Source organism: Nylanderia fulva, unplaced genomic scaffold (genome assembly GCF_048542155.1).
Source record: "Nylanderia fulva isolate GAGA-0341 unplaced genomic scaffold, ASM4854215v1 Scaffold25, whole genome shotgun sequence".
Classification (NCBI taxonomy): domain Eukaryota; kingdom Metazoa; phylum Arthropoda; class Insecta; order Hymenoptera; family Formicidae; genus Nylanderia; species Nylanderia fulva.
In genome coordinates, this window is record NW_028190314.1 from 163,431 (window position 1) to 188,889 (window position 25,459).

At 33.4% G+C, this 25,459-nt stretch overlaps 2 protein-coding genes and 2 long non-coding RNA genes across 11 annotated transcripts in view; 2 read left to right on the forward strand and 2 right to left on the reverse strand.

Moving 5' to 3' along the window:
• Nucleotides 1-2,879: 2,879 nt before the first annotated feature.
• LOC114944521 (cytochrome b5 reductase 4) lies at nt 2,880-11,837 on the forward strand. Of its 7 annotated transcripts, none has more exons than XM_085483465.1 (11): nt 2,880-3,136; nt 6,085-6,255; nt 6,594-6,694; nt 6,791-6,959; nt 7,398-7,654; nt 7,731-7,953; nt 8,065-8,359; nt 8,591-8,677; nt 8,828-8,986; nt 9,201-10,105; nt 11,783-11,837. In XM_085483465.1, exons 1-10 carry the CDS (start codon nt 2,896-2,898, stop codon nt 9,253-9,255), a joined length of 1,758 nt encoding a protein of 585 aa, XP_085339591.1. In that variant the 5' UTR covers nt 2,880-2,895; the 3' UTR covers nt 9,256-10,105; nt 11,783-11,837. The 7 variants fall into 7 exon arrangements, with proteins under 7 accessions (XP_085339591.1, XP_029176357.2, XP_029176336.2 ...); XM_029320524.2 differs by lacking the exon at nt 11,783-11,837 and adding an exon at nt 5,222-5,496 and having other exon boundaries at nt 3,100-3,136; nt 9,201-10,098; XM_029320503.2 differs by lacking the exons at nt 2,880-3,136; nt 11,783-11,837 and adding exons at nt 3,315-3,928; nt 5,217-5,496 and having other exon boundaries at nt 9,201-10,098.
• Nucleotides 6,554-25,459, reverse strand: part of LOC114944583 (uncharacterized) — a 51,586-nt gene continuing 32,680 nt past the window's right edge. The window contains exon 3 of the long non-coding RNA XR_003822219.2: nt 6,554-7,005. This is a non-coding gene — a long non-coding RNA (uncharacterized LOC114944583). The remainder of the gene's footprint in view (nt 7,006-25,459) is intronic.
• LOC146722955 (uncharacterized) lies at nt 10,655-11,722 on the reverse strand. The gene is made up of 2 exons (XR_014924847.1): nt 11,054-11,722; nt 10,655-10,975 (listed from the first exon to the last, which is right to left on the reverse strand). It is a non-coding gene; the product is annotated as an uncharacterized LOC146722955 (long non-coding RNA).
• LOC114944514 (monocarboxylate transporter 4) overlaps nt 13,284-25,459 on the forward strand; it is a 102,883-nt gene continuing 90,707 nt past the window's right edge. For both annotated transcript variants that reach the window (XM_029320452.2, XM_029320460.2), the window contains exons 1-2: nt 13,284-15,557; nt 15,647-16,428. Coding sequence is in view for 1 of the 2 variants with exons in the window: in XM_029320460.2 (XP_029176293.1) it covers nt 16,423-16,428 (6 nt within the window). In the remaining variant the exon portion in view is untranslated. The remainder of the gene's footprint in view (nt 15,558-15,646; nt 16,429-25,459) is intronic.

Sequence of the window (25,459 nt, forward strand, 5' to 3'; positions counted from 1 at the left end):
ACAAAAAATAAAATAAAAAATATGCGAAAAATAAATTTTACAATAATAAATATGCGGGCAAATAAATTCTGCAAAACAAACTGAAAAGCCTTGGTCTTACGGCCCTGGCGTGAGATAACTCCACCAGCTGGCGGGACGGAGCACATCCGAGTCGACCCTTAACCTAACTCCTGTCTCTCCGAAACGTGGTTGCGGTCGTCGCGATATACGCGACAGCGATTTCCGAGGTCGTTTAAACCCTTCCGACGAAGCGCACGCGTGTATTCGTACGAGTGCAAACTATCGCGATATTCGGCACGTGCTCTCGCTCGTTTTATCGTCCCCCATCACGCCACGGTTGACATACATAAATATTGTCCGGCAGCTGAGCAAAATAACCTAGTAATCTGCGACAATTAGTTTGCATGTCGTATGCGAGTATGTCGAAAGAGGGTTGAAATATGAGAAGTTTGGTAAGTTCATGACAGATCCCTGAGATATGACTTGTTCGCGATTTCAATGGAAATAATGACGTAAAATTGGCGCAAAAAACAGTACTTTGCACACTTACAAACACATGAAGAGTGTTTTGTCTCGCGATATTTGAACTACGTATAATATTTATTTTCTATATATATATGTGTGTGTGTGTGTGTGTGTGTGTGTGTGTGTGTGTGTGTGTGTGTGTGTGTGTGTGTGTGTGTGTGTGTGAGTAAATATACTTTCTGCGATACACACAGCCGAGACCGAATATCGATTTCTGACATTTATCACGTACACATACTAATTGATAGATAAGGTTGTATAATCTAGCAATTGCATATTTTTTTATCTTATCTTATCTCAATGAGAATGCATATTACAAAACATACTCATATTACGACGAAACTATTTTGCGTATATGTGTGTATGTGTGTGTACACGTTTTATTAATTAAATAATAACTTTATTTCGCGATCATTTGTGTGCGTCTAGAAACTTTACTTACACAATTATTAGATCTATTTTGAAAACTAAAGTTTTAGCATAGACAACACTTACTTGATTGCTTATGAAAAAATAAGTAGGTAGCGCCTCTAATGCTGATGTAAACTTTAGATGCATGTTTATGAATCACCTATTGAGAAGTCTATAAATGTAACAATAGAGAACTGAATCAATATATATTATATCCACATAACAATGTGAGTATAATATTCTCTTTTATCGTTATTTTACAGATTACAGATTTGTTAATTAATTTTAATAATTTATAAATAATTAGTTAATTTTTTTATTAAAATTTAATTTTATATTTTGCAATATAAATAAGATATAAAATATGCTCTTCTATCTCCGATAATATTTCGTTTAAGCCCCAAAATATTTGAAAGATAGCATGTAAGTAAGACTACATACATCCATTGATGTGTACCAGACCGAATGTCTCATTGCAGCCAATTACCTCGTAATCACTTGACAAAGAGTAGAATAATAATAAAATTACGCAAGTGTTTAACACTTGCGTAATTTTATTATTATTCTACTCTTTTGTCAGCAAGAATGTCATCAAGATGTTTCGCAAGTCGTGGACGAAAACGAGAGTCAAAGCTAATTTTACATGCTAAAGCATTTCTCTCGAACCTGATTCACTTTCTTTAATCCTGAATACTTCCTTTACGAAGTATATTTTTTTCTTCTATCTTTTTGATAGAAGAAAATTAAATGTTTCACTTTTAATTTAACATTTTTCAGATTTCTTACATTGTTTCTTATTTTACCTTAAATAAAATTACGCAGTTAAGGCTCTACCTTAGTTTACATATATAATATTTCATTTAATTTTTATCATCCAATTTTTCAAATTCTCTCCATTTTTCTCTCATTCAACTCTTATTGAATTTTTTTATCATTGAAAGTAATTTTAATTTTAAGTTCTTTAAAAACATGCAATAAATGCAAATAAACAAAGATAAAAAAATATTCTTTAAGAAATATTATTTATTAAATTTTTTTATATAGAGATTTATATTTGATTTTTAAGATTTTCATTTTTAATTACTCATCCACTGTGTATCTTAAGATTTTAATACAGATAAAGGGAGGCAAAATGTCGTTATAGTTTTATTAAATGCCAGAATCCTTTGGAATTTTTTCTTCTCCTGTCAATTAAAGCTGTAATCGTGCACATCGATGCATATGGTTGATTATAACTATGCCAAGTTGCGTATATTGAAGGTCAATTAAAATAGCGTAGAGAAATTGTACGAAGAAAGCGAATCTGAAAGAGAATGTTAGTCGTATCCTGACGTGTTTCGCTTTCTAAATTTCAAATCATATAACGTAGTAGATAAAACGATGACGATAATTCTGCGATCAGCACATGATGATGCATGTTGCTGCAAAATCAATCTTGATGAATTTCTAATTTTTGGAAGATCAACATTTATAAGCAGAAAGAAATTACTTGATATATATGAAGACATTACTAAAGTCATTTTAATGAATGTTTAATATTGAAAGATTATAATATATGATAAAAAAGTTAGAAAAAATAATTTGTTATTTTTAGAATCTAAATGATTTGACTAAAAATTAATTAATTATTATAGAATTCTTGCTTGATAAATGTAATGAATAATTGCGTAATTTTGTTTTAATTTACAAAATGTAAATTTTGATATTTTTAAATGTTATTCTTATTTAAATTTAACCTGATGTAAATTTATAATAATGATTAGTTATAATTGTATATCGGTTTTAAAATAAAAATAATCATTTTTATAGAAATAATACTATTTGACATTTATATATTTCTTTTTTGACATATGTCACAGATCTCCACAAGCTAAACCATGCGGTCTTCATTGGGATATATCTGACGAAGCATAACGCTTTTATTTTTTCAAACTACTGTGCATATAAAAGGGGAAATTGATGGAGTCGATGAAGAAAAACGTTTCTGCGAAATTTCAACAGAGAGATCAGATTGGAAAAGGCAAACATCAGAATTGTGATACTGGTGATATTCAAGAAAAAATGAAGAAAGTAGACGTGAAAACTTCTTCACCTACCAGCCTGTTGGCCAAAAACACTTTAGTGTTACCTACTGGAGTCATTAAACCGGAGCGAGCGAAAGCAAAAACCGAAACAATGTTATCGTCCGGATCTGCTACCGGTAAGAATGTCCGATTATTTTTAACAAATATTGATTCTTTCAATTATCAAAAAAAATCATACATTTTTTCTCATTCTGCACAAAAATCTCCATAAAAAATAATACAAAAAAAAACAAAATAAAAGAGATTCATGCTTTAATACTTTCTTATTTTTTCTACTTTTTGTGAAAAGAATAAAATTTTTAAAACTTTGTCTCATGCATTTTAATGCGACAAATTCTATAAACAAAAATTATACAAGAGAGAGAGAAAATTTTCTTTCTACCTATTTTTTTTCTCATCACATTGCGATCCAGAAGAGTATATTGCGAGTCTTCTTATTTCATTCCAACAATACATGTTCCATCGTTGAATTGGATGATCAATAGTCTTTCATGTTACTGACTTCCCGCTTTGATCTTGGTACTCGGAGAAGCGGTCCGAGACTGGAAAGAGATCCTGCGTGTTGAGCTGCGAGTGTCGTCTATATCGCTACTATATTGATCTACCTGTCTCAGGGTTATATTCGGCCGCGTGTTTCAGCGCAGTACCCTCCGGTCCTTCACCACGAGATCACCGGAGAGATCTCGTCGCTCTACTCTCGCTCATTCGTGGGATTTCCCATTTTTTTCCTTTTAAAATCATTAGCAGTTGCCACCATTTCGTGCGTTGCCTCTCTCTCTCGCTAATGTAAATGAGAGACGTCCCTTTTCGGGTATACAACCGTATTTGAAGTGAGCACCGCGTTAGAGACGCGCGCGTCATCTCGCCACGATGCATAATAAATGGTCCTTCTCGTATCTTTATTATTAGTACGTTGGTTGGATCGATCTCGTGACCTAAACCATACACACACACAGACACACGGGCGGTCGAAACCATTTTCCATGCTATATAACTGCTACACTTAGTCAAAACTATTTAACTCGAGTAGCATTGTTGAATTAACCAGGGGAGGACTTGGTTTACTTCGAGTTTACCTCTCCATTTTCGAAGTTTTATCTAATCAGATTTCATAATCGAGTATATCTCTCTTGATGAATTTAAACTAGCTTCTTAATTTTTAACTAAATAATTGTTTGACCTTTTAGGATGTTCTACGGTACTTGTTAATTATGCTCGAAATGGATGAGTCTCGTACTTTATTTGAGATTTATTAAAGAAATGAACAGAATTTTGTAACGCGCAAAAGGACAATAAATTTCTTTGACATTATTCCACACACACACACACATTTACAAATAAAAACTAGTACTATAAATTTATTAAAAAATATATCGCTATAAAAAAAGGACGTAAATATGGAATATATTTAGATAAATAGAGAAAAAATATATAACAATAAAAATGAAAAAATAAAATATATTAAAGAGTAGCATTTCATTGCCTTGAAAATTGTAATTAAAGGACAATAAGAGTATTGGACATCAGACAGGTGTCGGATTATCAGTTATTGGATTAAAAATGGGCGATCAATGATGTGGCGAATGATATTTGCGAATCTGTGAGAGTCTGTTTGAAGTTAAATTCATATGATATTTCCGCCTCGTGAATTAACTAAACGTTCGTAATTACATGCACTTTAATTAGTTAATTGCTTTTAATTGTTATATAGCAGAGAGTCGAGGCATCAATAGTTTTCGAGTTACAAGCAATTGAAAAGGAAGGACTTTTCGCAAACTATACTATAGTATACTCTGTGGAGTTGAAAAGTTAACACAAAACTACACTCTCTAGTTAATGCAATTTACTTTAATGGAATTTTAATTTTAACTTCATAAGACATACATATGTATATAATATGATGAAAAAATTGCAAACTTGCAAAAAATTATGATCTCTCTCGACATTTTTGTCGAGGAAAAATTAATTCCAAAAAAATAATTGTCTAGACAAATATTTTTATATAATTTTATAAATACATTTTATAAATAAATTTTATAAATTTATATACACATACATTAATGCGTGCGTGTGTCTATATATGTGTATTCATAGCTTCTATCGATGCACAAATATGACCTCGATATTTACCTGTGACATTATTACATCTCTAGCGTTCGATCCTATTAATATGTTTCGTTTATCGTTTCTTTCAAGGACAGATTCTTCTATTTATCTTTTCCATTCTACTTCGTATACGTCAAGAAAATTGAATTTCCACGTGGTATCGATGCAATATTGAATAATTAAAATATTTTAAGAATTTTTTGCGGTTTTCATTTTCCTCCTTGTTTCACGAAATAATCATGAAAATGATCGTGTCTCCGCGATTTTTATCGTTCCTATGAAAAAATGCCACGATGCTGCGGCGCTTCTTTGGTTTCCGCCGCGGATGGCGATGGGTCTCCGCAGAGTCTTGGTCTGCAGATCCAGGATGGTTAGTAATTAGTGTAATTGCCAATTAATCTATTTTCGTGATCACGTTTACATGTATGCGCACGTGCTAATTGTTGTGGATAAATGATACTCTTTATACTCTCGAGCATTAATTTATATAGTAGATAGACGATGTCTATTGCGTGCGAGAAAAACAATTTTTTTTAAAACTTGAAAATATGATAAAGTAAGACGATTACGTCTATCGATTAATAATTACAAAAAGTGACAAGTCAATTACAAATTAATTTATCTATGATAATTTTAATTATGATGCAATTAATTGTAAATTAGATACAAAAAATAAATGGACTTACGCGCAGCTACAAGTTTGAAATGTAGAATGTAAGAATATGCGTGATACTATTATATATATATATATATATATATATATATATATATATATATATATATAAAATATATATATATATATATATTATATATATTATATATATATATGTGTATATATATATATATATATATATATATATATAATAAATGCAATTTTTAAATATACTTTTAAATAGATTTATATAATGCAAACAATTTTAAAAGGAAAAAATATAAATAATTTTGATTTTTTTTACAGGAAACCCTCGAAATAAAACAGCCTTAGCACCAGGGCATAGTCTGATGGATTGGATCCGTCTGGGTAACTCGGGAGTCGATTTAACCGGAGTCGGTGGTGTACCACGGATAGTAACATTATCCGAGCTCGCTAATCATAATAAGCAAACCGATGCTTGGATCGCAATACGTGGTCTGTTTATTTCTGCACTTTATGCTGTCTCATTAAGAAAAGAATTTTTCTTTGTCGACAATTATCTATAAACAAACTATACATGAAAAAGACCACATTGTTAAATTATATAATTACATGATAATTAAAATCTACTATTTATTTTTGTTCGCTACTTGTTGACTTATGTACGCATAAATTAACGATTTTGATGTCCTTCCAAAATTTTAAAAAATTCTTAAAATTCTTATTAAATTATCTAATTTAAATTATCTTTAAATTTTTATTCTATATTTAAAAACCTAAATAAATTTCTTTTTATTTTAGAATTTTTTTTTAACATTTGATTTCCTTTGTAGGAATCGTATTCAATGTTACGCGTTATATGGATTTCCATCCGGGAGGAGTGGACGAATTAATGAAAGGTGTCGGCAAGGATGCTACGCAGTTATTTGATAACGTAAGATCCTTCATTTATCGTCGTATCATTTTGTATTGCTGCATCATCTTGCTAAGTAGTAATTATTTTTATGTACCCGTAGATCGTTAATTCCAGGTGCACGCTTGGGTGAACTACCAGAGCATTTTACAAAAATGCGTCGTAGGCAAATTAAGCCGTGGCGGATCTTCCACGTCGAGTACTACTTCTTCCGTAACGGAAAAGTCGATTTCGAGTGCGAACAACCGTTCGTCCGTGACGTTAGGTCTAAGCAAAAGTTCCACTGGTGAGTTCCTATTGAAGCTGTTGCATCGTGTCGTTTTCTGGGTCATCTATATTTAGAGAAGCATCGCTGAATTAATAGATCGTATTGGTTTGTTACAATTGTCTTTGTATATGTTTGTGCGCATTCTAGTTCAAAGTTAAGCGAATAATTTTTTAAGCATAAACATTGAAAATTATATTATTCTTCAAAATATGATTAATTTTTATAAACTATTTTTAATTATTTCTTACATAAGTCAAGATGCTTTTGTTCAAATACCTCTTTATATTAGATTTATTATATTATTGTATTTACCATATATATATTAAATTAATGATTTATTATTAGAATACATTGTGAATAGAGATAACATTAATGAAATATATCGCGTTTCATATAATTTTATGCATTAAATATATTGTAAAATAATTATTGCAGTAAGATATTTTATTGTTTTAGCACAAAAACCAGTTGAGGAAAACTCTTCAGATACATGTAATGTAAATATGGATTGGCGACAAACATCTAACTCCATCACGCTTTTTTATCAATCTATACGCGATTCTCCAGGAGTATATTATCAACTACAAAGGATAAGTGATTCAAAGATCATCTTCAAGCTCATTTTCGAAAAGCACATCATCATCGATGAGCTCGAATTAATTGCAGATGTGGAATGGCCGCCAATATGTAAAAGGGATTTCGATATAATGCAGGTAAATTTTATTTTAAATAAATTCAATAAAATATTTATCTCTAATATACATTAAATTCGTGTTTTAAATGTTGCAGGTAGATTTTACGTTCACAAAGAAGATTAAAGATATTTGGAAATCTCAGGGAAACCATACATTATCGCGAGAATCAATCACGAACAAACGCACGTACAAAGAGTACAAAGTACTCAGTAATACACTCCTTTGCAAACTAGTTAATTTATTAGTTTTGCGTGCGACAGATTTTCTAGAACTAATTCCCATTGGTAGACACATAGAAGTTAAAATGAATATAATGGGTAAGCACATAATTATATACATATTTTCTTTCGACTTTTCCTATATGATAACATATATATATATATATAAAACGCTATCAAAATTATACTGATATGGAATGTTTGTCGCAGGAATGGAAGTATCAAGATCATATACGCCTGTCCCACCGTGCCTTCATCCTGAAGATATGGCGCCAAATTTCAAGCCAGATTGTATTTGTCTAATGATAAAGCGATATCAGAATGGCACACTCAGTCCGTCCATCACAAAATTACAACCAGGCCAAACCCTTACAGTGAGCAATGGTTTAGGTGCCTTTGTAATCGAATCGTTCGATCGGCATTCTGTCATTCATATGCTGGCAGGTGGAACGGGTTTAACCGCGATGTTAGGAATAATTCAGCGAGCATTGGCAAGACGCAGCGTGTAAGTATAAGTATCAATATAGGATATTGGTTTTTCTGAGACTTTACTTGTGAATCTCTTACTTTCTCTGGTTCTTTAATGTTTGAAATAGTATAGAATAACAACAAAATACTAAAAAACATGATATTTAGTATCGATAACAATATAGACAATTGCTCAATTGATAATATAATGTGATATTATTTGTATTCGTTTCTGTATATCTTTCTTTAATTAATGTAACACTTTCAGAAAATTAATCAATCTTCTAAACTTCAATAAGGACGAAGACAATATGTTTTATGTGGCACAACTTGACAAAGTGTCTGCAGAGAAGAAGTAAGTATACACACACATATTGAAAGTGTTAGTGTATACTTCAAATTTTGAAAATTATGCTTAATTATTTCTACAATTATTTTTATAAAAATAAAAGAAAAATTTTATAAAATTAAATGATATCTAAATATTTTATATCTATTTTATTAGATTCAAAGTTACGCATATCCTTTCGCAAGGAGGAGATAAGTGGGAAGGTAGACGCGGTACTGTATCTGATGAATTGTTGAAGGAATTGATTGGCGAGTATTCATCGGAGGGATGTGTATTTATATGTGGACCAAAAGGATTTATGCTATCTGCAAAAAAGTAAACGAAACTTTTTATTTGTTAAATTTATATAAGTCATAAGTAAAATTTTAATTGTATTATTATTTTCTCAAATTCACATAAATAAATATTAATTTTTACTATATAAAAAAGTAAAATATGTATATGATTATTATTTTTAACTGACATTAATTGTTATTTTAATAATTTGCTAATTTATTTCCTTGATTATTAATATATCATCATGTTTTAGATGTATTCGGAATCTTGGTTGGAAGCCTCATCAAACATATGAATTCGACGATTAATCGTCTGCGTTGAAAGTAAACGTGCCGAATATGTTTTTTTCCTTTCTAGATAGCCTTTCTAGAAAGCCTAATAAAAGATGATACTCGTACCTGTTGAATCACCTTTAGATAAACATTAGTGCAGATGTTCTGTGACAGCCACGTGGACTGTCATTAATGTGTCTATAACCAATGTGTATTTTTCTGGGATAATGAAGATTTGTAAGCACTTTTACTCCTGTCTCCGCCCATAACGATACATTCTTAGCTGCGAAAGATTGTAATACACACACATTGTTTGTGTAGATTTACATGTAATTTTGCATTTGCGTGGCAATCAAGAAATAGAGATAAACTGTTACGCGATTTAGGTAAAAGACCGAGAATATTCAATTCATATAAATATGGAAGATCTTTTTTATATATTTAATTTTATTATAATTTTTTAAACTAAATTGTTTTGCTCTTGTTTGCAGAGAAAACGTTTTGTTAAAAAGATTATCTTTATTAAAATAAATATTTGATAGGAAATCAGGTAATTTTCACTTTTTTAATTCATCTTTTAATTTTCCTGATTTGTCTATCATATTATTTGCATACAGAAACATAATTTTAAAAGATATATTGATATATGATTTATATTTCTATGTTATTATGAGATATAACTGATAACTTGAGGTTTTTTTCATGCCAAATATAACAGCAAAGGTACTAATTTGAAATTTTATATAATATATTAGCTGTAATTAGCTGTTGAGTTTCAATCATACACATAGACAACGTGCACATCTTTTCTATGAAGATTTTCAATGCCCATAACATAATGCACAATTAAATAAGCAAATAAAAATGCAGTGAGGATAATTTTATGGTGAGTTTGTTCTTCGATTATGATTATGGAATTTTATATATATTTCTTTTACATAAGATGAATGATTTTTAATTAATGCGTATCATTTATTATTACGTATAATACGTATTGTATATATATTTATATATTTTATTTGTGTAAATAATTAAGATTAAAGATTAGATTAAGATTAAATTATATATTCTTTGAAAAAACGTGATATATAAAAATGCTGTGCATTTTATTATATAGATATATGTATATATATATATATATATATATCAATTAATTGAGATATATTAATTGAGAATAAATGGATATTGAATGATTGCTGGAAAATCGCTCGCATTTTCTTATATTAAAATTTGAACATGCCATTATTTTTTGAGCTATATCTTGAAAGAAAGAAATTTTCTTTTGTTAATTAATTTTTAATCTTAACTAATTATAACTCATATAATTTGATAATTAAAAATTCAAATAAATAATAAATTAATACAATTGTCGCTCGTATATTGAAAACAAAGTGATAAATATAAGGCCAACTTATCGAGCTGAATATTCGAGATGTTCAGTCAACTACCATTTATTACATGTATAAATTATAAAACTACAGTCATTATATTAAAACTAACGCAAATTACAATCATTCTATAAACGTTTCGACCGCACGCGGTCTTCTTCAGTATAATTATTGAAATATAAATTCTTACAATTCACATAATATCGAAATTTAATTATAGTTATTCAGAATCAAGAGTTTTTGAGCAATTAACGCGTGTTTCAATCCGTCCTGTCCAACAATGTTCGCCTCGATATGATCCCTGATTTTGTTCAGATCTCGGATAGTTTCATCGTTAATATGCGAGAAATTAACCCGTTCCGTAGGCGCTGCGATTAATAAAAAATTACCGATCAACGTATGTCCAAATTATAATATGTATCCCCTACAATTGGTAGTATGCTTACCTATCATCGTTCTTCTTGGCAATTTTGCTACTTATTAACAGTTATTAAGGATGACACATAACAAACCAACAATACAGAAAGACAGCTCATTTTAAACTCTACTTGATCGGAGAGCGTGCGTGTTTATATATGATCTAATATCTATGTTTTACTCGTTAATGTCCTATTTGTCCTATTATTATTTCTTGTTCGCTAATATATCCAAAATATCAAAATACGACTCGCTAAGTAACTCAGTATCTTTGTTTAAATTTAGTCCATTTTTTTGTTCCTTGATATGTAGCATCTCAGAAATGAGTCTTTTATAATAATTATTTTCGTTGTCCATGATCTTAACATTGTCCCAATTAAAAGTATGATGTTCATTTATTATGTGTTCAGAAATTACTGAATGTTTCGTTGAGTCCAATCTAATATTATTTTTATGTTCTTTCATTCGCGTCTGCAATTGCCTCTTTGTTTCGCGTGCGGTCGAAACGTTTATAGAATGATTGTAATTTGCGTTAGTTTTAATATAATGACTGTAGTTTTATAATTTATACATGTAATAAATGGTAGTTGACTGAACATCTCGAATATTCAGCTCGATAAGTTGGCCTTATATTTATCACTTTGTTTTCAAATAAATATTTTGTTTACAACCTATTATTACTAATTAAATAATAATTTTACTCTTTTTTGAAATTTAACTTGTACTTTGATTATATATATTTATAATTTTATTTGCAGATATTCGTGGCTTTTGTGTTCTGCGCTTCTGAGAATAAACGCCCTTATCTCTGTACAGTCGAAAAAATTTGTGACGCGAGGATTGAGACTATCTTCCCTTCTCTCCTGCTACATGTTCCTCTCCTACATCGTGAGAGTGCTACACAAATTGAAGAAATATACTACTCGGCTCTCGCCTCCGTTAAATTTCTTAGGTTGAAAAACTGCCAAGGAGTATTCCGAGAGTGATATCCAGGATATAGCGAAGATGTAAATTTTCACCTTCAATCTCTCCGAGATGCCTCGCCACCCCCAATAATGTACACCGGGATATTTATCTTAGGCAACCGAGGGAAGAAACCCGAACAAGAAGAAGAAGAAGAGGAAGAGGAAGCGAGAGAGCGTAATAATAACGCACCCCCGTCCAACCCCCGGCCGTCACTCATCACCGGGCAAGCGGTTTACACAAAAGAGGCACCCGCCGACCGCTCGACTGATAAGAGAACTTTCCATAATGCAAAACTTTGTCGAGGCCGGCTTAATTTTCTGGCGCCGTATACACAGAAGTGCCTATTGATCGCGGCAAGTTCTTCTTCCCCACGAGATGTGACGTAACGACATCACAAGAGAGGCGGACAGCAAGATGAATGTCTTTCGATGTCGACGACGGCAAAGAAAATTATGTCACACAAGCGACGCGGCGCCTGTTGGATCTCGATCGTGCGACTCCTTCCTCGTGTGCATGTATTATATGTGTATCCATTCTTCCCGCCTTTCTTCGGATAGTTACATAGCACGCGACAAATTGCGCAAAAAGCTCGGGAGCATTTTAAGCAAGGTCGCTTGAAAACTTAACGACCTGGATACGTGTTCCCTCGTTATTATTACGCTATTTCGTCAGGGGATTTCGAAATCTGCGATTTACGAGAATTTAATAATACACTTTGATTTTTAAACCTAAAATCATTGAAAATTTTTGTTCCTTCTTTTTTTCGACAAAGTGGGACACGTGGATATTACGAAAACGCTCTGTCTTCGTCGGGTAATGATACGCTAACTCTCCCGAAAGTCACAGCTGACGAGAGATAAATGCCTCCTCTAAGAACACGTGTCTACGGTAAAGCCTCGTTTCTTCGGTAGCGTATTTGAAAACCGATATCCCGTGATGCGATCGACCGATATTGAAAATTAAAATTCTATACACCTATATATAGCGGGAACGAATTTATCTCATATCTCGCGCCTCTGTCTGCCATGAAAATAATAGTTCGTCGACACGATGTCAATGTGTAGCGAAACACGCGCTCTTGCGGAGAGGAAAAACAGCGACCAGCGATCAATTCAATTTGTAATTTTCTCGGAAAATCTAAAGCACGAATAATTTTTTAAATCTCTACATCACACGACCTGTATCTATCAGAAAGTAATCAAGTTAAATTGATTTTTTCAATTGACAGATCATCATGTATCAGAAATTTGTATATACATATAAAAGATTTTTTGGCATAGATTATATGTTATATATAATTTTTCAATTAATTATATATTATAAAATTATAATTATATATTAAATTAATAATATATATCTTTTTTGTTTAAAGATTAGAACTTATCTCTTCTAATTAAGTTGATTATGCCAAAAAAGTAATTATACTGATTTTTAATTACAACAAAAGATAGAATAGAATGATATTTGCAGAACGAAATGTATTGACATTTACATATTTTTGAGGGAATTGTCGAATGCATTATACACGATGGTCAAATAATGCATCGCGTTGCAAGAAAAAGGGTAGCATTATTCCGCAGTCGGAATCGATCGCGCATCCGCTCTTTTGACGCGATCGAGATAGAACTGCATGCGAAATAGGAAGTACAGCGAGGCGAAAAAGTTCTTTTGTAATACGAGCGTGCTTACGTAAATACTTTGACGATGAAAGGGGAGAAAAGGGTCATAGTGGCAAGATGCGAGAAGTTTTGGTGAGATAGCTGCTCTCGAGTGTGTCGGAAAGTGCAACAGTTTCTCTTATCAGTACGCTCGATAAAATAAGAATCTACGGAGGAAGCTACTATAAGTTACTAAGTAATGACGAAAAGTTAGTTGCGATAAATTGACGAGTAAATGGATGCTTTGTCATTATTATCGTGCTGTTTAACTCGTAGTTCTTTCTCTGTGCGAAACAAAATTTGTGTATACTGCGCGAAACATATGTATGTATGTATGACGAATTGAAGCATGTACCTGTCTCTCAAGTTTTTCTACCAGGATGATGTCATCACCTTTTGTATATGGTATCGGTATCAAAATTGCTATTTGCAGACAGATCCGTGAGAAGCATGAATTTATCGTACCGCGGAATAGAAATCGGCAGCTGGATTGACATCATAGTGGAGTGAGAAAGTGCTTTTACGTTTCTCTGAGTTTTTATCGAGAAAAGAATCGAAACGAAAAAGTATCGTTTCGTTAAAGCTACATCTGCTATTTTAAGGGATCGTAATTTGGTTCCGTAATACATATATTGAAAATAAATTTTATAACGCGTTATAACTAGAGGAGGAGAGAGAGAGAGAGAGAAAATGGACGATATTATAATCGGGAAAGAGAATTACTATGAACGTGAGTTTAAAATTTTATCATTTTACTCCGAAAAAAAAGAAAAAATTCTGCACGTGCATATAAAACTTGGGGACAAGGTCTATTTTTAAATCCCAATTTAGAAGAAAAGTTTTGCATAAATTGGTGAAGTAATTTTCATTATTAGACAGAAGGAAAGACGGATGGTGAATACGGCGGATGAATGGAATTGCGGAATAGATGAATCCTATTTTAAGTTAAAAACTTCGAATTCTCTCTCTCTTTCTCTCTCAAACACACGTACATGCATACACACATATTTCTACTCGTTTCAACTTATCAAGGACCTCTTGAACCAGCGTCTCGATAATCTCTAATCCAATTTTCCTTCTCCGTCTATATTATAGATAGAATCATAGTTTAGAAAGGAACAGCGAAATTGTTGAACCGGTTTGTGAACTAATTCCTACTGTTGGTGTTCAATTCGGTCCAACTCCCCGTACCCTGGGGAATAGTTAGTGTTATACCTAATAATCGTACTTCCTTTGAGACACGAGTTTTCAAACTTGCTCCAATTCCTCCTCTAAATCCAATTTCCCCCCCTCTGCGCCATTGCATAACTATAATATATTGTTACTTTATAGTTTAATAGATAGGAAGATATGCGTGCGATGTGGAATTATGCATCATGTTTCAACTCGGAGATTAAGTGCTGTCGATGTTTAAATAATTGTCAAATCAAGATAGCATCGGTACTCGAAGAAAATCGATACACATTGAACATTATTATTGTTTAAAATAATGAAAGAAAAGATTTTGTAATTAGTTAATGACAATCAATATATAATGTTATATATTATGCGTATAATAATGTATGTATAATTTATAAAAAAAATTGTACCATCTCCGATTATCTTAATCGATCGATTAAATTAAAGTATTGTCAACTACAAAACACAGACATATCTTATTATAAATAAAGTCGATCACTTTTAAGTTGGCAATTTTTATATTTAATCAATCGATCAAGTTAATCGCAGATGATAAAACTGGTTCTAAAATTAAGAGAAATGTATCGATATATCGATACTATTGATAATATCGATATATCGATACATCTGATATTCGACAGTACGTCGCATTCACATTATTATACGGATCGTCGTCGATGGCTGAAGGGATGAATATCAAAGGAGAAATATTTCACTTTTCAAACAAGGGGTAAGAATATTTTAATAATTTTTTCCTAGTCAAAATGCATCATAAAATATACATGAATTTACATAGACACATCGACGATAAAATTACAGAAGACGACACGCGCCCGAAAGAGGAAAAGAAGAAGTGGAAGGATGCGGAGCAACGGAAAGAGGGTTGGAAAGAGAGTCTCACGCCGGGGGACGGCAGAGGGTGCGGATGTACCGCGGGAAGCAGGCAGCAGGGAGGCGTATAGGGATGCTGCGAGAGAGCACAGAGAGAGGTGTTTCAGTCGCGCGACGACTCTCGTCCCGGCCAGTCGATAGTCGAGGAGTCGTTTCGTTCTACGGTCAGCGTCGGTGGTTACGCAGCGGGAAATCGCGCCGCTCGGGAAGAGACGCGCGCGAGACTCGCCGCGCAATTTTTTCCGCGACCTGAAGTCGGCCGCGTCTCTCCCTCGCGCGCGCGCCTACTATCCTCGCGCTTCGAGCGCGAGCAATGTCAGACCGAATCCCGCGCGCCAACCACCTGTGTCGTGTCGTCGTTAACGTCAACGACGACTCCTCGTTATTCTCGGGTATATCCTCGCGATATCGATAGACATACGTACGAATGGCGCGTCGAGGTCGTCGCGGACATTCGTTGTCGTTCTCTCGCGAGGAGGACGTCCGCGCGGAAAAAACCTCAAAGCGAGAGAAGTAAGCTCGGGGAGTCAAGGTCGTCCGGAGAGTGCAGCCTCCCTCTCTGTCTCTCTCTTTCTCGCTCTCTTCTCCTCCTCCTTCTCCCTCTTCCCACCTTCTCGTGACAGCTCGAGGGCGTTGGAAATTCGACGAGCCTGTGCCGAGTACCGGAATCACCAGGTTACGATGGGGGAAGGATCATCTTCTCGATGAAGGTAAGAGGGATTATTTTATTGCGCGCGCGTCAACGTTTCTCTTTCATGCTTTTTTCTCTTTTCTTTTCTTTTTTTTTTTTTCGATCGCCGCGAAGCGATGTTGATTTGCACGCGACAGAGAAATTGATCTCGCGAACGAGAGAGATGTTTTTCTCCCGCGGCAATTTGCCTAACGATTTTACCACTTTTTTGTTCCTTTTTCTGCCTTTTTTTTTGGTTACGCGCGGCGATTCGAAGAGTTTCGAGGTCAAAATTATATAAGTTTGAACAGAACCGCAAACGCGCGCGCTGACCGCTAATGCGAGCTCGCATTAAAGGCGGTAGGAGCCAAATGTAGCCGCTTTCGATATCGACGCGAGATGCCGCAATCTAATTAATTATTACCTGCACGTAATACTATACGTATGTTCGATGCTGCTATGCGCTCGTGTTAATTGCACCTTAGCTTTTAATACACGCGCACGATTGTTTTATAATATTTTATATTTTATATCAATCGATTGTGTATATGGGTTACGCGCGATATATTTTTTATTTAAACTCGTTTTGAAAATTTTACGCACGATATCGGGTTACTTTTCCGGGAGTAAATGGAAATTTAAATTGCTCCCTGATAATAATAGCATTGAACATTGACATAACGTATAATGGATTACATGTGTATATGTATGTATATGTATACACGGAGTGGAGAACATTTTTTAAAAAAATAATTATTCTCTTCCCTTATTATCATCATCGCGACAGAAATATCACATTTTGTGAGAAAAACTTTGAGAACTTAAACAATTTTGTCGGAGTAATTTTGCTTAATTGCGACTTGCAATTAACACTACGTATGTTAATTATTTTTCCATTTATGACAAGCGAAATGATTAATATTTTATTTAGACGACCTAGTCATTTCAATTTTGTCAACGTATTTACAATTGCTTATTTCGTTGCGACGAAACTGTGTCATAAATATTTCTGTATATTGCTTTTTTATATCAGTATTGTAATTAATGCCATTCACCTAGAACTGACAATGAATATAAGAATTTTCGAAAATGAGGGATTTACGATTTATACTCAGCTTTGCGATTAGCGAATGCAAATGTTTCATGATTTTTTTATTGATGTGTCAATTTGGGCAGCTCGTGAAATTTTAATTGAAGCGCCTATGAGACCATTACTTTTGTGGAAAGTATTTCATTTTTCACGAAATACTAGTAATATTGGCTCATAAAATTACGTTGATTGATCACGCGTGAATATCTTGCTGAACAACTTTTAAAGCAAATATGTTTCGCGCTAAACTCGAATTTTCTCGTATCTAAAATAATTAATATATGAAGGATACTTATTTTAATAGCATAATTTTATTATTTTTTAATTTTATAAAGCTTTAAAAAATTGGGTAATAATAATTTTTTGAAAGAAAAAGTTTTTTGAAGAAGCAATTATATAGCTTTTTAATCTATTTTATTCAACACTTATCTTTTTAATGTATTCTTTTTTTATTATAATTACAAATATTAATTATTATGTAGTGGTATAACTTATTAATTAGTATTATATATACGAAAGATATATATATATAACTTTACATTATTTTAGTCGCTCTCCAATTTATAAATTCATAACTTTTACGGTATTATACAAAATATAAAATATCTCACAAATCAATACTCTTGTCAAAATGTTGCTGTGAGAGTTAATATCAAGTTTTATGGTTCCGGATGATATCGAAATATTATATTCTAATAAATTTACACAACATTGGAAAATATATGTACACGTATATACGCGCGGAACACAATTTTTCAAATAGATTTCTTGCTTCAGTTTCTCGAAAGAACGTCTGTTGAATTGCTCAAAAACATTGAGATTGTTTCGAGATAACGTACGTCGTAATTGCTTTCGTGTGCGCGCTGTATCTTTTTTCGCCGCCGACCAATTGATCAACGTAACGCTCGTATCTCGTGCACAGAGCGAGAAATAAAAAAAAAGAGAAATAATAAAAAAAAATAGAAAAAGAGGAGACACGCGAAGATCCGTAACACATCCGTGACGTATCGCGTGACGGGGAAATTTCTCTCCTCTCCAGAAAACGTCTGGACCCGCTTATCAGCGGCGATTTGTGTGCATAATCAATTTGCACGTGCGGATTGGCTCGAGCTTCGATAAAGCGCGACGGCACGTTTGATCGCATAGGTATAGGTGGGTGGTTGAGTGGGAGCAGAGTTTCGGGTAGGATTTGAGAGGGTTGAAAAGCTTCACACAAATGCCGCTGTACGCGAAACCTCGCCTAAGTGTACCTACGTGTACAAAGCGTACGGTTACGTGCTTACATTGCGTCTCTACGTTGCGTGTATATATATATATATATATATATATATATATATATACGTATATATGCATACATATGGTGAATGCTTCAAAGCATCTGCACGGTGTACATGAACGGTAGGTGGGTGCCCCCAAACAGACAAATACATTTTCATGGAATGCAAAATATGGAGCGACGGTTACTGCCGCATGAATTAGTGAACACAGTCTCCATCTCCATGCGTATATTTCACCGGGCTGATAGCGAAATTCCTTCCTCGCTCTGTCTGACAACCATAATTCATAGTTCACGGGTTAAGCGTAACCTTAACCCGTTCAGCCACGGGCTGCAGCTCGTGAAATCACGGTGTAATATTGAAACGTTCTTACGTGACGTTTGAACGGTATTAGGAATTTCGGTCTAATCGGATGCTTGACATTTCATGCAGAACAAAATTGGAGAATTTATTGAAATTTCTTGTTAATTTTAATTACAATTGCAGATTGGAAACGAAATAAATTTTAATTTCTGGAATAACGATAAATGATAAATATAAATTCGATAAAACGCGATATATAAAATACAGTATATTGCTATTCAAGGTGTATTTTCTTTGAAAATCTTTATCTTGCTCAAAAATTAACTTTAATCAATTTGAAACGTGGAACTTTTCCCTCTCTCCCTCAACTTATTTTAAAGCAGTTGAATCGAAGCCTTGGTTAATCTATGAAACAAGTTTATTTACAAAGTGAATTCTCTATTGTCTTTGCAAAAGTAAATTTCGATATTGTAAGAGAAAACCCAGATCTTGTACAATATCTCTCGAAGTATATTTAGCCGTTATATTTATCTGGGATGGTAAAAGATCGTTTTCTCGTGAATGTCTCATGTGTGTGATTTGTAGCGAGTTTTTTCTGTGTATTCGATTACAAAAATACCGATAATACATGTTTTGGCCGATAAAATAAATTTATCGCGGTTATTACCCAGAGTCGCGGGATTAGCAGATTTATTCGTCTTGCATCCGCGTACGCTCTAAATCTCTAATGTCTTTTTCTTTTTGGAGTTAAACCGCTGGTTTTTACACTAGCAATATATGAGTGAAAGATGATCGAAGATTTTTGATATTTAAGAATAAACTTCATATTTTTTAAAATCATACAATCTCAAATAAAAATATAGAGTACTTTTCAAGAAATTGTGATAAGGTACTCAATTTTATCACTTGTAAATTAAAAAAGATATAATATGACTTTTTTATAATATCGTATAATTTAAATTATAATATAATATTTAATTTTATATAATGTTTATAATATAATAAAAAGATTGTATTTACTATTCTCACTATTTGTTACATTGCAAAATAAGTATTTATTCTTTTTTAACTTACAAAAGCTAATTAGTTTTCGGCTTATCTTACCATTTATTAAAGGCACAATATATTATTTTTGTCCACGAAGAGCTCAACTTAATACAAAGACAGGCCTGGAAAGAATATAATTTCTCTTCTCTTTTTCTCTCTTTCTTTTTTAAAATATAAAAAATTATATTTAATTACAAGCATGTCTCTAAATGAAGAAAAAATATTATTTATTATATTTTTATTGAAATATCAGAAAGAAATACACATACGCGTGTGTATGCTGTTATATATATATATATATATATATATATATATATATTTATATTGGGTATTATAGATGTTGTATGATGTTTATGTGGTAATAAAAAATACTTACGTTTCATAAAATATTAGAATAACATGAAGTGACAGAAATAACACCATTATATTACGAGCCTAATAAAAAAACTATATATCTATTATATATAATATTCTTATTAATCTCTCAGAGATCGAGATGGAGAAAAAGAAAGAAAAGGAGAGAAAGGGTCTGCAATTATAAAATTACATTAAAATTATTACCTGCAGCATGACATAAATGCAGTTAGCCTGTCAACCGAATGAAATGCTCGTTCTACGAAAGTGCAACCTGTCATATGTAATTATACACGAGACACTTTTAACTTTTTAAAAACAAAAAAAACGAGAACACTTTTTTCCCCAAAAATACGCGCGTTGAACTATCGAGATTTAATTAGTGGTTATCACGCTATATTGCATAAACATATATCACCGATAAAAAATGCGCGCGCGTGTAACATCGTCCGCAAGAATTTCCGTGACAGGGCGCGCGCTTTATGGCTCATATATATTTTATTATCTGTAATTTTTCTCTCGTGTCGCACGACTGTTAAATGGCTGGACGAGTTTTACGTTCGCGCGCAACAGACTCTCTGTGAACATAATCAAAGATAGAGAGTAACACGAATATAACACGGAATCGAATTAACTAGACTGGAAATCCATTATTGCTTCTCGATTTTCTCTTTCACTTGACGAAACACACATAAATGCTTATTGAAAATAATTATAGCCTCGTTCATCAATCGTTTGGTTGTTCGTTTCATTATGCAACAACGAGGGGATGCATTAATTACGGGAGGATTTCATAAACGAAGAAGAATAAAATCGCGTCGAGTTTTAATTAACCCGAAGTAGAGGAAGAAAGAATAATCTTGTTCTCTCGGTTATATCGAAGCCAACCTTTGCGGAACAACCATTGATTTCAATATAGCAATTTTACGGTACCAATGTAACGTTGGCTCGCTCAATAAATACTGTAAACCCGCGACAGAGTCTTGCGGTTCACCGAATCGATTCATTAAGGGATAATCCGACGACGGACTGTGCTTAATCGACTGTGCTTAAACAATGCACCTTCTCCGCGATGGCTCTGCCATCGTGCTATAAATAAACAAGCGCTTTCTGGCCGAAATTTTCCCCCTAAACCCGTTACCATTTTCACGCGGAACCGCGCATTTAGGCCGATGAAAGGCGCATAATCTTCTCCCCGTATGTGTCTGTGTTTTCCTTTACATATTTAGCGCCAAATATGGTTGCCCGATTATCTGAATCTTCGTTTGCATTCAACGGAATACTCAACCGTGTTCGGTATTAAATCCGGGATAGGAATACGAACTGAAGATCACCTCGTGCATGCGGTGTATATACTGTATATATGTGTGTTATCTTTCCTCTGTATAACGTAATCTCTCCTTCTCTTCTGTAACGTAGCAGAACAATATTAAACGCACACATTAAATTTCATCATTATACGCGGATGCAATCAATACAAAACGCCCGAAAATAATGCTGCATAATTTAATGCTGAATATTTTCAGATTTCGCTCGTTTTGTTAAAACGACGTAAAGGAAAAAGAAACGTTCTTTCCGAATAAAAAATATTAAAGAGCTTATAAAGGTACAAATTGTGTAACCATTTTGGAAAATTTTGATTAGAATAACCGGAGTATTAAAATTGCATGCAATTTAATTGTGTATATATACGTACGCATTATAATTGCATACTGTGCGTTTTATAATAACTGCGCGGGGAAATGAAAAAAAAAAAAAAAAAAATACATTTTTCATATTATTTAAAAAGACAAAAAACGAAATTGCACGAAACCCACTCCGAGCTTTGCTCGAAAATAGCCCACGTTTGAATTTTACACGACACTTTCAGTCTTATTGGATTCCGCGTGTCTTCAAATTCTAAATCGAGCGTTATTTTAGTTAAAAACGGTTTCTCTTATTAATCGCAATCAATATATCCTTGTGCTTTTCATCGCAAACGCGACAATGAAATTTTCGCTATTTTAAAAGACACGATAAATTATTTCACATTGGCCTACTTATATTCTAACCGCACGTTTATCCAACGTTTTCAATATAAAATCCAGTTCAAAGTTCCACATTATATTTCATATTAACGTAATATAATTTTATACAGCGCTTTCTGTAGAGAGACATTACAGATTTATTGATAAAATTAAAACACGAAATGTTATTATTCTATTGGCTTTCTTTGTATTTTTAATATTGAATACATTCTGCTGACAAAAAGAGCTAATTCGTGCGCAAATTCTATTATATATTTTTTAGGACATAGATTAATAATATAATTATCTGCCGCGTTATTTTTTTCTCCATTTTCAACACATCTTTGTAATTGAAAAAAAACGCATCAAGTTAAATAATATAACTACTGTTTACACGAAAATTAGATTAGCAGGCAAGTGCATTTTTGGAAATTGCAATCATCGTTATGCGCGAAAATGTATTTCGTCATCGGGCAAACCTGTAATCTTTGTGTACAAAAGCAAGCGTTCGAACGCGGACTTCATGATCAGGTACGGAAAAATGATTGAATTTTTATTCTATCGCGTGTTTCACGGCACGGAGCGTCAGGACGCGGCATATTTTTGCCTCTGTTCATTTACGGGAACTGTGCCAACCGATAGAGTGCAATGAATACGGTGAATTATCGGCCAATGCGTCTCTATTTTTCTCTCTTCCTTTTTTTTCTGTGTCTCTCTTCTCGCGCGAACACGAAGCGTAAGATTCGATGAAGCCAGTTTTGTGCATTTGCCATAATCGATGAAAGTGTCTTACTTGTCCTTCTTTTTTAATAAAAGATTACTTAAAGAAAAAAGAAAAACGATATATTTCGAGCAAATTCGCACTCGCGTTAAATTCGCAGGTACTTTGGTTAATAAATACAAATGGTGAGGTCTTTAGCACATCGTATAGCTGCCGTTATACGAACCGCTTTGTCTGCCAGATTATGATCATAAATGGTCCCATTGTAATATGCACATCATGAGAGAAGGCAATAATACACCTAACACGTTTAAGCTTAGCCAGCGACATAATTCTCGTTACATCTATCATCAGCTTATTTATATCGTCGAACACATTATTATGTAGTCATCTCTCGTATCAATCATGAAAGATCAAATGGAAACGCAATCGTTAAACTTTATAAACGCGGTCAGGCAAGATCAACACATTTACGAGCAACGTCATATTTGAATGATATATGCGACCGAGAGCCGGTTTGCGGTTTCGCTTCTCACCATATACCACTGTCGTATATCAGAGTAACCAGAGATTTATATCCATGCCTCGCGTACAAAAGATACATTATATATATATATATATATATATATATATATATATATCCAGTGATAATTTTTCCTATCGAGAATTCATTAACCCGGCGAATATCTCATCTTTTCCACAATTGAGAATTTTAAGTACAACCTGCTTGAAAAGATCCAACATATTCCATTATCCTAGTCTCTGAGATCGAGGCTAATTTCTTGAATTAAACCGATAACTCGAAAAACCTCCTTATAAAAATTCCCTGACTTTTTCAGATTTTTCCAAAACCAGAAATTAATTCGCCCCCTGACATTTTAGTATTATTTTCCAGATTTATAAAATTCCCTCACAATTCCCGGTTTTCCAGATTTCCCTGACCGCTAGACACCCTGATAGAAGATCCTTATTAAAGTTGCGTTCCAAAACGTCCTCTTTGAGGAAAATTTTCCTGAAAAAGCTAGAGTGTAGTTGCATTATAGATTTTGAGTGCATTATAGATTTTGAATAAAATCTTCCTCGGAAGAGGACGTTTTGGAACGCAACCTAAGTAAGAGCTCGTAAAAAAAAAATGCCCGCGGAATTTGATTTTCGGCGAATATTGCGGTTTTTCATCATTACGTCGGAATTTTTCGGCACTGTTTCGCCAGTCTGATTTATTATCCGCGCGTTTCGCGACCGTATTAACTCGATCACCAGGAGCCCATCGCCAGGATCCGTGTCTCCGCCATCCGGCCGCTCTCTCTCTCTCTCTCTCGTGTGTGTGCACCGTCGAATAAATTTCCGTCACCGCCGTGCTCCGGTAATTCATTTCTCTCGCTGGCGAAGAGGAGAAAGACCGAGCCGGCTTCTTGTCGGCCGCAGGAATATAAGCGAGGCGGGCTCTCTCGCGTCTCTCGTACAACGCGAAAAACGCGCGACGACGCGGCAAACGACGAACTTAGCCATTGAAATATCGTCCCGGAAAAGATGTTCGTGGTGGGAAGGGGTGTGTAAGGGCAATTAGTTACTGCCATAAATTACTATTACGCGCGCGCGTCGAGCTTTTCGCCCGGGCCGAACCCCTTTTTATTCATCGTCTTCCCCGACTCGTGATATCGGGTTAATGAAACGATGCACTGCGAGTCGTTTGCAATCGATTTTAGTTAGACGGGTGTCGCGGAGGAGGACCGGAGCTGGAGAGACAATTAGGCCGGAAACAATATTTCAGGCTCTCTCTCTGGAATAACTTTTCCGACAGCATTTAGAATCTGGGAGAACAGAATCGATCTTCTATCTTTTTTTTTTTTTTTTTTTTTTTTGTTTTAGATGTGAATCAACTATTTGTTTGATCACTCTAATATCGGAATTTTGAATATTATTGTGCTAAATTGATTTGTGAACACACATACGCAGTATTTAGTGTGAAATATATTTTATCATCAAAACGTATGGGTTTACAAATCAATGTCTGCAATGATGTATTCAGTTTATCGGAATTATTGTTTGAGCTGAAAATTTATGACATCCATTAATTTTGCTATTACTGATATCATCTGTATATATCAATTTTATTGTTATAGTTATACATTTTTATATGTATTTTTCTTCCAAAATTCACTTGATACAAATCGATATTTATTTAATTTCATTATTAAATTTATCCATTAATTTTAATTAATTTAAGCTAAATCTGATGTTTGAAAGATATCTATTTCTATCTAAAATTTAAT

Coding starts and splice junctions, on each gene's coding strand:
- LOC114944521 (XM_085483465.1), top strand. CDS start 2,896: ATGGAGTCGATGAAGAAAAACGTTTCTGCGAAATTTCAACAGAGAGAT. Junction 6,695..6,790: donor CTACGCAGTTATTTGATAAC/GTAAGATCCTTC, acceptor CGTTAATTCCAG/GTGCACGCTTGGGTGAACTA. Junction 7,655..7,730: donor GGGATTTCGATATAATGCAG/GTAAATTTTATT, acceptor TAAATGTTGCAG/GTAGATTTTACGTTCACAAA.